At 40.3% G+C, this 14318-nt stretch overlaps 1 protein-coding gene across 3 annotated transcripts; it reads right to left on the bottom strand.

Annotated features, from left to right (window-relative positions):
• Positions 1 to 1072: 1072 nt before the first annotated feature.
• LOC143300971 (uncharacterized) lies at positions 1073 to 13444 on the bottom strand. 3 transcript variants are annotated; one of them, XM_076614932.1, is made up of 3 exons: positions 13319 to 13444; positions 8448 to 8674; positions 1073 to 6157 (listed from the first exon to the last, which is right to left on the bottom strand). In XM_076614932.1, exons 2-3 carry the CDS (start codon positions 8650 to 8652, stop codon positions 5553 to 5555), a joined length of 810 nt encoding a protein of 269 aa, XP_076471047.1. In that variant the 5' UTR covers positions 8653 to 8674; positions 13319 to 13444; the 3' UTR covers positions 1073 to 5552. The 3 variants fall into 3 exon arrangements, with proteins under 3 accessions (XP_076471047.1, XP_076471046.1, XP_076471045.1); XM_076614931.1 differs by lacking the exon at positions 13319 to 13444 and adding an exon at positions 13179 to 13256; XM_076614930.1 differs by lacking the exon at positions 13319 to 13444 and adding an exon at positions 12477 to 13170.
• Positions 13445 to 14318: the final 874 nt, after the last annotated feature.

The raw sequence follows: 14318 nt of genomic DNA, 5'->3' as shown, positions 1-14318 counted from the left end.
CTGTCAGTTATTCTACTTCACATTTATATACCTTTACAGTTCTGATGCAGTAGCAGTCTCCTTGAAGTCAGTACTGCAAACACATCTCTTTAAAAAAAAAAAAAAAATTAATAATAAATCTTTTATTTAAGGGACATATACTTACTCCCCCCAAAAATAGATTTCCTGCTTCTCTTGCAATGTCTTTTCTCCCAGTGGCAGATGGTCTTATTTGCTGTGTGGGGGTGTCGGGTGTGTGTGGGTACTTGCATTCATGTATTTGTGTGCATTATGTGCATGTTAGAGGTTTATTCGTGCATGTGTTTGCATGTGCACATGTGTGAGTGCATGTACGTATATTCTGTGTTAGGCATTGGAGATTTATATATGGGTGTGTGTGTTAGCATGTACATGTGTGAATGTTCCATCTTTTTTTTTTTTTTTTAGTAATAAGCTTGGTTCTGTTCATTGTTTTGTCTTCAGCTTCATTCTTACTGCAGTCACCTTCAAACAGAGCAGTGCTATTTTTCTGATACAATTGTTTGATTGCAAATGTTCCGTTAAGATTGTGAGGGATTTTATCATGGTGTTTCCATTATACTTACATATATATATATGCACACATTTTGCCAATTTCATAGATGGGATTATTTTTATAATGATATATATAAATAGCCATGAGGTTTTATTTTTGATGTTTGTTAATGCATTGACTCCTGGAAATGTTGTGTGGGATAGTACTTATGTCATGGAATGGACATGAAGATGCAAAATAAAACAAACTCCCAAAAAAGGGAAAATCATTTGCTTTTTTGTTGTTGTTTGTTTTGTGCGAAAAATTGCACCGTTTTGTAAACGGGGTATATTTTTCATTTCTATACACTAAGGTAATGACAATGAATAAACTAAACAATGATTGCTTTTTTAAATATTTTGATGTGAAATCTTCAGTATAAATCACCAAAGTTTAGAAATAAGTCATCAGCTTCACAATATGAAGTAGGCAAATTGATGCCATGAATGAACACTTTTTTTGAAGAAATGATGGAATCGAGACAATGTAAACTTCCAACACAGAAACAAACCAAACATCTGACCATTTTGCAGCAATTTTATTCATGGAGCAAACTATGAACAATATGTTTCTTTTTCAAACCTTCTCCTGCAGATGTGTCTTTCAATACAAATTGATTCTCTTCAAAATAGATTTTTTTAGCTGAGCGAAGTGCACACACAAATATTCTCTCTCTTTTTTCCCTTTCACGCACATTCACACCACCTTTCTAATCCTTGGGAGGACAGAATGACAGGTGAACTTGGTAAGAAGTCCGCACGTACATGGAATGACTTTTTAATTCCTCCTTAACTCGTTAACACGAGTGTTTTGAATACTTCAAAGTTTCAGATAGATGTTCTATACATATAAATACACAAATGACTACAAAAAAAACAACAACAAAGCATGGAATTAAAATGTAATGACTCTCCATGCACAAACATGTACTTTGAAGATGGCACCAAATTTCAATACTGACAGATACACAGCACGGACAATAATAAGAAATGACTTTATAAACGAGCACAAAACGACACTGAACAAAATTACAGAATGTCTCAAGGTCACAGCTGTTAACAAGGGCTGGATCGCACAAGTTACCTTTGTACTGCTTAGCTTGCCTCGCATCAAGAATTTCACTTTGGCGACACTGCTTCCATGGAATTAGGGAAACTTGCTACGTTCACACTTAGCCCACCCAGTTTCTGTATGGCACTCTCCAGACAGAAGAAATAAAGAGTTCTGTCCCTTGGACCAACACACCATCTCATCAAACCGACACAAGACAAAAAAACAACTGGCTTGTTCTTGTTCTTTATCATCCAGCCGACCACACAGGGCCATATCAGGACTGTCAAACCATACAAATGCTCAACCACCTCACAAAACTGTCACATCTACAAAAAAAAAAAAAAAAAAAGAGAAACCCACAAAACACAGTTCATGACACACAGTCCCAGCCATTTAGTTCCTTACAGCAAATAAGACTAGGACATGCTGAGGATGCCAGCCATTCTGCTTAATTCATCATCCCCAAATTACAAAAAATCATAAAAAAAGGAAGCAACAATACTTCAAAAATAGCTGCTTGGAGACAGCTGGTGGCCAGTGTGAACACTTATTGCCAGCATCCATGGCAGGAAATCGCAAATAAATGACATGTGCACAATTTCTGGCAAGGTGCTGTCAGCAACAGGCTGGGCTAAATGTGAATGTAGCCTGCTGCTAAGCAAACTTAGCACTGTGACCTAGTTCTGTTCTGCAACCCATCCCTCATGCGAATAAGTACAAAGATGTGCAAACTGAGAGAGCACAGAAGTCAAAATATTCACACCATTTTCCGGTGAAACATTACAATCACACACACACACCACTTTCCAGTGAAACATTGCAATCACACACACACCACTTTCCAGTGAAACATTACAATCACACACACACACCACTTTCCAGTGAAACATTACAATCACACACACACACCACTTTCCACACAACACTACAAATCACACTGACCACTTTCCATCATAACCAATTAACACTTACCAATTTCCAGTGAAACATTATTAACAACACACACCTCTTTCCAGCACATTTCTTTTGTCACCAAACCTGGCATAAAAAGGGGAGAAAAAGAAAAGCAGCAAAAAAATACAATTCAATAAACAATACCAAATTCAGAACAGATTTATAAGATATGCAGATCATCTATAAAAAAAAAACAATGTTGCTATGCTCCTGAACATGTTACATACACTTGGTTCAGTGCATTGTTTTAACAAACGTACAATGCAGTTAACTTCCGTTCTTCATTCACTGCATGTGTGTACACGCACAAGCATGCATCTGGATATGTGAAAAAGAGATTGAAATAAGAAAGAAAAACAACAACAACAACAAAAAAACACCACCAACTAACAATAGTAACATGACTTCTTCTTCTGCGTTCACTCGTATGCACACGAGTGGGCTTTTACGTGTATGACCGTTTTTACCCCGCCATGTAGGCAGCCATACTCCGTTTTCGGGGGTGTGCATGCTGGGTATGTTCTTGTTTCCATAACCCACCGAACGCTGACAAGGATTACAGGATCTTTGACGTGCGTATTTGATCTTCTGCTTGCATATACACACGAAGGGGGTTCAGGCACTAGCAGGTCTGCACATATGTTGACCTGGGAGATCGTAAAAATCTCCACCCTTTACCCACCAGGCGCCGTCACCGTGATTCGAACCCGGGACCCTCAGATCAAAAGTCCAACGCTTTAACCATTCGGCTATGGCGCCCGTCAGTAACATGACAATCACATGGTACTTTAGTCAGAATGGCCCAGAATGGAACATGGATACGTACACGAGCAGATTTCGCAGTATGTCCTTCACTGCATAATAGTACAGCAGAAAGAAAGAAGTTTAAAACTTGAATACAACATCATTAACGAGAGAGATTTCAGTTCACAAATATGTAATAGTTTTCATCAAATCTATGCACATACAACATGTTTGGCACTGTTCTTCCCCATTCATTTACAACCATGAATGAGTATGGAGGGAGAGTAAACTCTGTGTGTGTGTGTGTGTGTGTGTGCGTGCGTGTGTGTGTGATAAATCAATCATAAATTGTATCATATCTACAGTCATGTCAGTTCAGAATATGTCATCAACGTCTGCATTCTGCCCGTACACTGTACGCATGAAGCTTTTTCACAGTGGGGAGGTCTACATCCACATCTTATAGTCAACAGTATATACAGCATTTGTTATACCCTTTGCAAGCACAATGTCCAGTTCAGCACTGAACGCCACACCACAGGTAGCCACAGTGCGGTTCAGTGCACAGCACCCACTATCAAACACCTTGTCTGTCGCAGCCAAGTCACCGGTACTCTGATCAAAATACAACAAACCAAATAACAATCGCTGACTTCATGGACACAATCATTGCACACGTTCAATGTCAAACTTTGTACAAATCTATGAAAACAACTTCTACCACTCAGTTTGTACTAAAAAAAAAAAAAATTCTTTCATTCTATAAAAGCTGATTTTATTTTATTTTTTATTTTTTTTAAAGCAATTTCTGGATTACGATACAGAGCAAAGAAAGAAAGCAGCAATCTAGTTTTGAATAACAAAGTTACTGAGTCTCTTATCTTATCTTATCAGTAGCTCAAGGAGGCGTCACTTCGTTCGGTCAAATCCATATACGCTACACCACATCTGCCAGGCAGATGCCTGACCAGCAGCGTATCCCAATGCGCTTAGTCAGGCCTTGAGAAAAAATAAAGTAAAATAAATAATAAATAAAAAAATAAATATAAAAATAAATAAATAAATACATAATAAAAAAACCAAAAAAACCCCAATAAAAATAAATAAAATAAAATAAAGTAAAAATAACAAACAAACAAAATAAATAAATAAATAAATACAGATAGACAAAGCACCAGTTTACAACACAATCTTCCACCATCTCAACAAAAAAAACACCAACCTTTCTTGTGTTGTCACAACATTCTCCAGTTTCAGAAGTAATCTCCAGTCTTTGAGTCAACTGTCATCATTTCTTAATCACCAGTCCAGAAATGTTTACGTCATGTCAAAGCAAACACGCTGTAATGTATGTGCACATAATCACGCAAACATACATGTACATTCAGTTCACTGTAAACTGTTCAGCAATATCGCATCCCAACAAGTGCCTTGAGAATACTGCCTGCGTGGCAAGGCACAAACACACACAATATTCTCTACAGTCCATCAAGAAACTATTACCACTTTTGACCAGAAAAAAAATAATCACAGCTTAATGACTCATAGAAAATGTGACGCATTCAAATGCATGATCCCATTGCATTCACACATGCACTAAAGTTAAATGAGCAACTCAAACCCCCACACCCAGAACAGTAACACCCATCAAAAAATGCAGGTGCCGATGAATCTAACAAACCATGTCAGGAATCTTACAAACATCTAAAGTACAAACTAAACAGTACACATTAACCACTGGAACCAAATCTTGAATATTCTTTAACAACACAACACACAAAACAAGTCACTTTGAGCACAAAAAAAAAAAAAAAAAAAAAAGGTACAGAAACTGAACCAATCACTACTGCTTTTGATTAATGATGTGTTCATTTTGACTAATGATGTGTTCATTTTGACTAATGATGTGTTCATTTTTACAAAACAGATGAGAAGTACAAGTAATATCCCCCTTCTCCTTTTCTTGTCTTAGACAATTTCCAAACAGCATCTACCCCTAGTTCATTAACTCACAATCACCATGGCTGGTTGTATAAGTGAGCTAAATTGCTCTAAGTCTGCACGGAAATAAAAACTTTCCTAATTCTACGGAATTAGCATAGATTTAGGAACATTCATAAAGCTAAGCAAACTTAGTGCTGCTAAGATCGTTTATGCAACCTGTTCCTTTAAAGATAAAACAAGCACTGAAAAAAAAAACCGCACAAAAACTGATAGCTGACAGCCACCTGTCCCTCACATCCCCTGCCTAAAATGACGATGGAGTAACGGCGTTGAATTCCGTTCTGCTGGTCATGCTGTGTTGTTGAGGGGTCACGAACCAGTTCATCATCTGCTTCGTCAGGGACTTAGAGGGCCCCTTCAGCTGCTCTCCATCCACATGGTCTTTGGCAACGGCACTCACCACGTCCGATGGCTTGCTCCGACGCTTCGTCTCCTCAACCTGCGCGATTTTATGAGCCACGACAGCCTGCGTCTCCTGCTTCGTCTCCCCTGCCTCCTCCTTCACCAGGGACAGTTTCCGCGTCTCGGGCTCTGGGCGGGGCTGTGCTGCCTCCAGCTGTGACAGGCTTGTGTCCGGCAGCGAGCCCCGGCGTGGGCTGGTAGGAGCGCTGACCGACGTCTTGTTGACGTGACCAAACACGTTGAACTCCTGTCGGAAGGATTTCAGAATACTGCTGCTGCTGTACGACGGCTCAGTCTGATAGCGCGTCTCCAGGCTGTTCTCTGTGCTGCGCCTCTCCAGGGGGCCGTAGGGGCGAGGCGGAACCTGGGGGGCTGTCGATGCCATGATGGCCGTCGGGAGCACCAGTCTGCCTGCAGGCTGGGCAGTAGGAATAGGACTGCTGGTGGCTATGGAAACAGAAACAAATACAGAAATAATTACATATATATATATATATATATATATATATACAAAGCCCAGAATGGTCCACGACAGTTTCATCTTCAATCAAAAACTGTCCATGTCAATGTGAAATATCACCTGATGTAAAAACATTTACACTGAAATCAAAAGCAATCACTACTGCCGAAAATAAAATTAGAATACAAACAAAGAGCAGAATATCTACATATGAAAATTATTACATACATATTTATTAAATTTCAAAACTGATACTGAATACAACAGCTGAATAATTTCACATAACAACAATATTTGATAAAAGTAAAAACAAGAAAGCCAACTACTGCTGGTGAACTACCTTATAATAATAACAATAACAACAATAAAAACAACAACAAAAAAGGGTGTCTTAAGCATGGCACACCACTCAAGAAGTGGTCTCTTTGCACTTAATAAAATGTGATTTACAAAAAAAATGTTAAAACACACACACACACACGCACACACACACGCACGCACGCACGCACACACATGCACGCACACACACACATGCACGCACACACACACACGCACACACACACACGCACGCACGCACACACACGCGCACACACACGCACGCACACACACACACACATGGGTATGACATAAACCTCAACATGTCACACAGTAAACTAAAACAGCATAGACTAGTTCCCCCCCCCTCCCCCAACCGCCTCCACAAGATAATGAGATACTGTGTTGTGTGCTATCAACATCTCGACTGGTCTGCATGCTTTGTTGAGTTCCTGATTTTCTCTCAAGGTCTTGTAACATACATCTAGTTTGTATTTCTTTTGTTTGTTCGATATACTAATGTGTAAAATCTTTTCAGCATTTTCAAAGCATGCAAAACAAAAACACCCCAGACACAAAGCTTCATTCTGTATAGTCAATTACAAACAAAATACAAAGTGAATGGCTCAAGCTAACTAAACTGAATTTGCCACTGAGAACATTTGGTATTAATAACACACACACACACACACACACACACACACACACACACACACACACACACACAGGTCTTGTATGCACACATGCACATGAGCACACAATTTAAAACTTTCTCTGTTCAAGCCTTGGCCTAATAAACTTTGTACTGGCAGTTTACTGTTTAGGTCATAACTTCTTTTGAAATGACAAAGAGTACATATACATACATATAAATAATAATAAAACCCCTCTAAGTCTAAACATCATTGCAAGCATGAAGAGGCACACAAAAGATTATATCATTATTAATTACACTGATCTACAAATAGACACAAGATGGAAAAACTGTGACAAAGACCAGGGAAGACATGGCACAGAATGTCTGGAAAAAACACAAACTGAAGGAGAACTCTGAACAGCTACGCCTTGGGGGCAAGCTAGCTAGGACAGCACCAGACAGACAGCTGTGGAGATCTTTGCTGACGGCCTAGCATGGGCACTGGGGGATAATTCGTGTAAAAATATAACGAGATGAACTGACATTTAAAAAAAAAGGTCAAACAATACTTAGCAGCACTGCCATACTGTTTTAGCATACTTAGCATTCCTCCCAGTTCTTTATTAGATTGCAGTTTTTCCAAACAGATAATGTTTGTTATTCCTGGACAAATATTTCATGTCCTACACAGCAGCATCCCTCCCCCCCTCCCCACACTCACCCCCCACTTCGCACTTCCGAGTGCAGAAAGATTTGGTTTCTTGTTTTGCAATTACCGCGACTCTGACATGACTTTTCCCAAAGTCTGGGAGAAAAAAAAAAGGCCCAGAATAATCACAAACAATGGTGGCAAAAGGCAGAAAAACTAATGCAAGTCTTGAGAAAAAGGGTCTTGCCTGTCTTTCCTTACCTTACCATTTTATCCAATTGTTGTTTCATTGTAATATTAAAAATATATAATGTTGAAATAAACAATTAGAATTTTTTAAGTAACAAAAAAATAAATATAACCAAAAAACCCAAAAACAACAACACATAAACCTTTTTTTTTTTCAGTTAAGAAAAAAAAAAGTCAACAATTTTGGACTCTTTCAGTCTGTCCATGACACATAGCTGACAAAACACAGCCACACAATCAATGTTATAAATATATAAATTCTGCATGTTGTATGCACAGTGCCATTTTCACTTTCATTCCAAGCAAATACTGATCTACACATGTATATAATTACCAGTGACCACGTTGCATGCACACTGCCATTTTCACTTTCATTCCAAGCAAACACTGTCGTCTGATCTATACATGTATAGATCTATCTATTTACCAGGGACAGACTTCAGCCCCAGAAGCTGTGGCTGTGAGAAACTCTTCCGTAGTCTGGGCCAGCTGTGATGCGCTGTTGGCTGTGGCACTGTACAAGGAAGGTGAGGAAGCGACGAGATATCCGACTCGAAGTAATACGATCGATGTTGATTGAACATCTGGAAAACGTCAGGTGGGGCGTTTGTGTCTGGAAGTTCTTTCGACATGGTGAGATACTGGGAGGTCACTCTGAAAACAGATTGACAAACTGCCACATTATTTCCCTTGACAGGATGGAGTGTACAGTACACAGCAAGTTAAAAAAAAAGAAAAAAAAAAAGGGAAGGTAAGTTTGTTCACAACTCTGAGAAAAGGAAATTTTTTTCCCTAAAATTACGTTTATCTAACATACTTACCATGACCCACTAGTGCAGACTCCGGCAGGGAGTCCGATTCCTGTCCTGTGCAAACAACTATCCGCCAATGCGGAGAAAACTAAAGTAGCTACGGCCGATAACCTCCCGGAAGTAGGTTACCTCCCCTCTGTATCCCTGACTAGCTTCCTCTTAAAACATGTTGTTTTACTGCACCAAACACTTGCATGCATGCATCCATGCACACACACACACAGGAATAAACAAGCAAACAGATTTCAAAACTGATCTCATACATCAAACTATATATTTTTAGGTTTTTAAACAAGTAAAAACAACCTGCAACTGGTTCAACTTAAACAGATCTGTGATACATTTTTTTCTTCAGGTGGACAGATAGATTATAAAGATGGATCTATCAAGGCAGACAAATATCAATAAATAGATAATAAAAAGAGGTCAAAAGGGCTAGAGACACACAAAACAATGGTTGAGAAACAGATACTGAAACATGTGAAAGAAACATCCAGACAAAAAAACAGATTTTTTTTTTAAGGATTAAATCCTCTTCACAGCAAAAACAAATTTCACCACTTTCTCAGTTTCAGCCTGCTTTTCACAAACTACCATTAGGTGCAACTTCAACTGCAGATCTGGGTTCTTTGTGTTGCTCTGTTTCAAAACGTCTGAACTTGTGCAGAACTCAAGTTTACAGTGCTAGCTGCAGTTCAAAGCTTTTAGGTGAATGGTGACCTATTTCCTTTTGTAATCTGTACAAACTTGCGTAACTGACCTACTGCAGCTAAACTAATAAAAACTGGGGCGATGTCCTCAAATTTGTAAGCCTCAAGATAACGCACAACCTTACGATAAGAAATACGAGCATAGTAATATCCCAATTTGAGGGCCTAAATTTTAAACAAGGAACAGGAGTGAAAAAGAAATATGTTGCACACGAAACTCCCAATTCATTGTCATATATCTAAAGACTTGTTTCAAGGCCAGGCCATCAACAACAACAAAATTATCAGCAGTGATCTTAACTGGAAAACATATATGTGCACTGTAGTACTTTGCATAGGAAAGGAATCAGACCCCTGCCAGAGTCTGCACAAGTGGGTCATGGTATAGTATGCCTAATAGACATGTTGATTACAATACCAAGAAAGCCAGCCGGGCAACAATATACTGGACTTCCTCAAAAGGAGGAGTAAGACCACCAGCCAGAAAACAAAAAGGAGGAGTTTGTATTATACTCCATGTTTGGTGATACATATACTTACCATGTCAAACTGATGCATAGGGGCGATATCTCAACTCTTGGACCCAGGCCCCAGTTTTTTACGGCCGGTTGTTCGTGATTCCCAAGGTCCTGGGAGGGTGGAGACCAGTCTTGGGGGAATGTTCTGAGCTGCACACCAACGCAGCTACGCTCCCCTCCTGAGACCTTTGGAATCACGAACAACCGGCCGTAAAAACCGGGGCCCGGGTCCAAGAGTTGAGATATCGCCCCTATGCATCAGTTTGACATGGTACAGTATATGACACCAAATATTATTTTTGGGCTGCATGCACATTTCTTCCTCTCCACTCCACTGTGTGACTGGAGGAGGGAATGCCTTCACCTTGTTGTTCACACTACTCATTCCACTCCACTGTGTGACTGGAGGAGGAGGGAATGCCTTCACCTTGTTGTTCACACTACTCATTCTACTCCACAGTGTGACTGGAGGAGGAGGGAATGCCTCCACCTTGTTGTTCACACTACTCATTCTACTCCACTGTGTGACTGGAGGAGGAGGGAATGCCTTCACCTTGTTGTTCACACTACTCATTCTACTCCACTGTGTGACTGGAGGAGGAGGGAATGCCTTCACCTTGTGTGACTGGAGGAGGAGGGAATGCCTTCACCTTGTTGTTCACACTACTCATTCTACTCTACTGTGTGACTGGAGGAGGGAATGCCTTCACCTTGTTGTTCACACTACTCATTCTGTCTTGAGAAGGAAAAATTGCGGATACTGCCCAAAATTACAAAAATTGATTATTATTGATCACACCAAAATAAAACAACATCCAGAATACTGTGATTCTGCTTGGAGTCCCACAGCACCAATAAAATCCACCAGATCATGCAAGGCAAAGACGGGCGCAACAGCCAAGTGGTTAAAGCGTTGGACTTTCAATCTGAGGGTCCCGGGTTCAAATCACGGTGACAGTGCCTGGTGGGTAAAGGGTGGAGATTTTTACGATCTCCCAGGTCAACATATGTGCAGACCTGCTAGTGCCTGAACCCCCTTCGTGTGTAAATGCATGCAGAAGATCAAATACGCACGTTAAAGATCCTGTAATCCATGTCAGCGTTCGGTGGGTTATGGAAACAAAAACATACCCAGCATGCACACCCCCAAAAACGGAGCATGGCTGCCTACATGGCGGGGTAAAAACGGTCATGAACGTAAAAGCCCACTCGTGTACATGCGAGTGTACGTGGGAGTTGCAGCCCACGAAAGCAGAAGAAGAAGAAGAAGCAAGGCAAATAAGGGTGACACATTATCATCATAAATACAGATATGACAACACTGTATGCAACATGCTGCAGATGTTGAATTGGAATGCCCTGGAATAGAGTGGAAAGTACTCTCAATAATAACCCGGCTGACATCAAGCCCACCCACTCCAACTGTCTCAATATGGACAAAACCCGTTCAGTTTCAGACCATGCTAACTAACTCTTGCTTCAATCCCTGTGTCAGCAGAACAAAATACTTCCAATAATACTTTTCTTCCATTGCATCGACCCTCAATGCAAAATTTCTCTTCAAGTTTCTGTAGCCGAAACTCCCTACTTGGCAAATTTCATTTGGTCATTCCTTTCAGATACATGCTTTATATATAGATAGTATTTAACAAGTAGGCTATCTCAGTATCTGCTCAAGAAGGAATGGTGACAGAGCAGAGCTGGTCAGCGCTAAACATCGGCATGGACGACTGATAGCTGGAGTGATCTAACTGGATATATATATATATATATATATATATATATATATATATGAAAGCATACAGTGACACACATGAAGTGTCCTCTTGTTTTTTTCACACTCTCTCTCTCCACTCCGGAAACAGTGTTACCATTACTACATACGTTAAGAATCATTTGTGACTGAACACACTTTCGTAAAACAATCTGAACACAATTAAAAATGAATAATCAGGAGACAGGGATATATGTGAGAAGTTGGCACAAATCACATCTGTTGAAGCAGAAGGCACAGGTTAAGTCAGTAAAAGAAGACAACACTGTCTGTTACGACTAGCTTAAAAAAACAAACAACATCAACAAAACAGTTCGCTGATTATTTTTGTGAGTGTATGGCACATACTTTTGCCAGCATGAAAGTGGCGGTTTTAAGTTTTGTATATCAACCACATCACATCCAAACATAAATCAGCAATTCCAGTTCTTGATTTTGTTTTATTGCCAACATATGACCTGATTGCCTTAGAATTCTTCTTTGCTTGTGATGCAGCTTTCTTCTCAAGTCTCTTTTTCGCCTTACGGCAGGCATTACGCACTTGATTTCTGGCTCTAACATATTCCAGGTAACTCTGACCATCTCTTGTTTCTAACCAGCGTCTGAAGAGCCTATGCTTTTTCCAGACTAAAGCCACGTTACCTCTGTCCATCCATGGTTTTCTATTCCTGCCGACTCCTGATCTTGGTACAAATTTGTCAGTAGCTCCTGTGATTTCACCCTTGATGACTGACCACATTTCGTCAACTGTCAACACTGATAACTTGCTGTTCCAGTCAACTGAACCTAATCTCTGTCTTATGCTGTCAAAGTCTGCCTTGTGAAAATTTAGACGCTGACACTTCTTTTCTTCAGTACGTGCACATGACAAAGTGATGACTAGAGTGGCATGGTCACTTTTCCCTGTTCCTGCCGTAGTAGTGATATCTAACACCATGTCATCTCTGTGAAAACCAGGTCAATCAAGCTAGGAGTCTGGCCCTGTCTGTGACGTGTTGGTTCTTTCTGGCGCTGTATCATGTATGCATCTCCAGTGGTCCCGAAGAAAGAGTCATGAGGCCAATAAATGACATGTTTTTCTCTGCTGCTTTCAAAAACAAACTATTCATCGTTTTACTATTTGTTTCACTGGAGCTGGGCATTCCATACACAAGTCCTTGTAACAACCTCTCACCATCGTCCAGTGTTCATTCCACGAACAAGGATTCTCTAAAATCACAGAGGTCAGTATCACTTGGGAATGGTCTAAGACCTCTAGTATAAACAAATGCCTTGCAGTCCAATATCAGTGTTGCTCAGATTATTAAATAATTCACTTCGATAGCCACTTCGCACTCAACTCACACCATAGCGCCTGTTTTGTTGGGGTTTTTTTACATGCTGTCATGAACTATCATTCGTATCATAACCAACCAACTGACACAACTGTGAAAGGAAAACGAACTGTTAGGTGGATAACGTATGTCTAAACTGGGAAAGCTCACCTGCGGGCAAAAGAGCAAGTTATTTCCAGCAAAAGTCGATTATCTCCAGAATGCGTATCGACTCAGGACGAAGCTGATGACGTCTCCGGCAAGTGGAGGTGTGCCCCGGAACGTGTACTTCATTGGCTTATTATAAGTACTACTGCAATCTGATTGGATAAAATGGGGTGGAGGCACCTTGTGACCGAAATCACCTCGTTGTGTTTGTTCATTCTCTGTAACCGTATCACACACTGATGAGCATGGAGACTGAATGTAAACACACTGAACGTATTTCAGGTTGTAAAAGCACCAACCGCTTCCTCGACCTGAATTTGCAACACAACCCAAAACACCAGCGTTTAATGGACCTATTATTCCAGGATAGTTTTAGCTCATGGAATTGCGTCTACTTAACAAATGACAATCAACTCCTTTCCTTGGAACAAAATGCAGTTTTGTGTGATTGTGTGTGTGTTCCTACCAATGTTTTCGGAAGTACGGACGAAAAGAAAAAAACCATGACTGACTGTCGGCGTCAGACTTTTTCAGAAAATGCAATTTTGCAGAATATTTTCCTTGCTGTTGTCGAGCCGTCAATGACCTTCACCTTGACCTCACAAACACATCAGCTGGGGGCTCTGTGACATGTTTTCAACTCGATGTTTGGCGTACATGTAACTAACCGATTAATAACGAATACGATATTGTGGCTTTCAAGTCGAGGTCGATCTTGGCTATTTGTCCCATCTTCTTGTCCAACATATTCCAACGAAGGAGAGAAAAAAAGGCTCAAAAGTCAAATGCTTTCGTGTCGATACAGGTTCAGGTTCAGGTTAGGGGCTGATGTTGATCATCGTAGCCTCACGGCTTTTTACGCCCCGTCTCATTCATGATTAGCACAAGGCCTCACGGCCTTCTTTATGCTATGTCGTTATCAGTCTTGTCTCAGTCTAAGTAGACCCAGTTACAATTATCTTGGACCATCAAAGTCAAACCAGATGTCTTTTAAAATTTTGTG

The sequence above is a fragment of the Babylonia areolata genome, chromosome 27 (genome assembly GCF_041734735.1).
Source record: "Babylonia areolata isolate BAREFJ2019XMU chromosome 27, ASM4173473v1, whole genome shotgun sequence".
Classification (NCBI taxonomy): Eukaryota; Metazoa; Mollusca; class Gastropoda; order Neogastropoda; family Buccinidae; genus Babylonia; species Babylonia areolata.
Note: the sequence above shows the minus strand (reverse complement) of the source record. Positions and strands in the feature narration are given on the sequence as shown.

Bases quoted from the DNA above. Each gene is read 5' to 3' on its own strand.
- LOC143300971 (XM_076614930.1), bottom strand. The intron at 6,158-8,447 runs GTAAATAGATAG...CTGTTTCCATAG, and splicing joins GGGGCTGAAGTCTGTCCCTG to CCACCAGCAGTCCTATTCCT.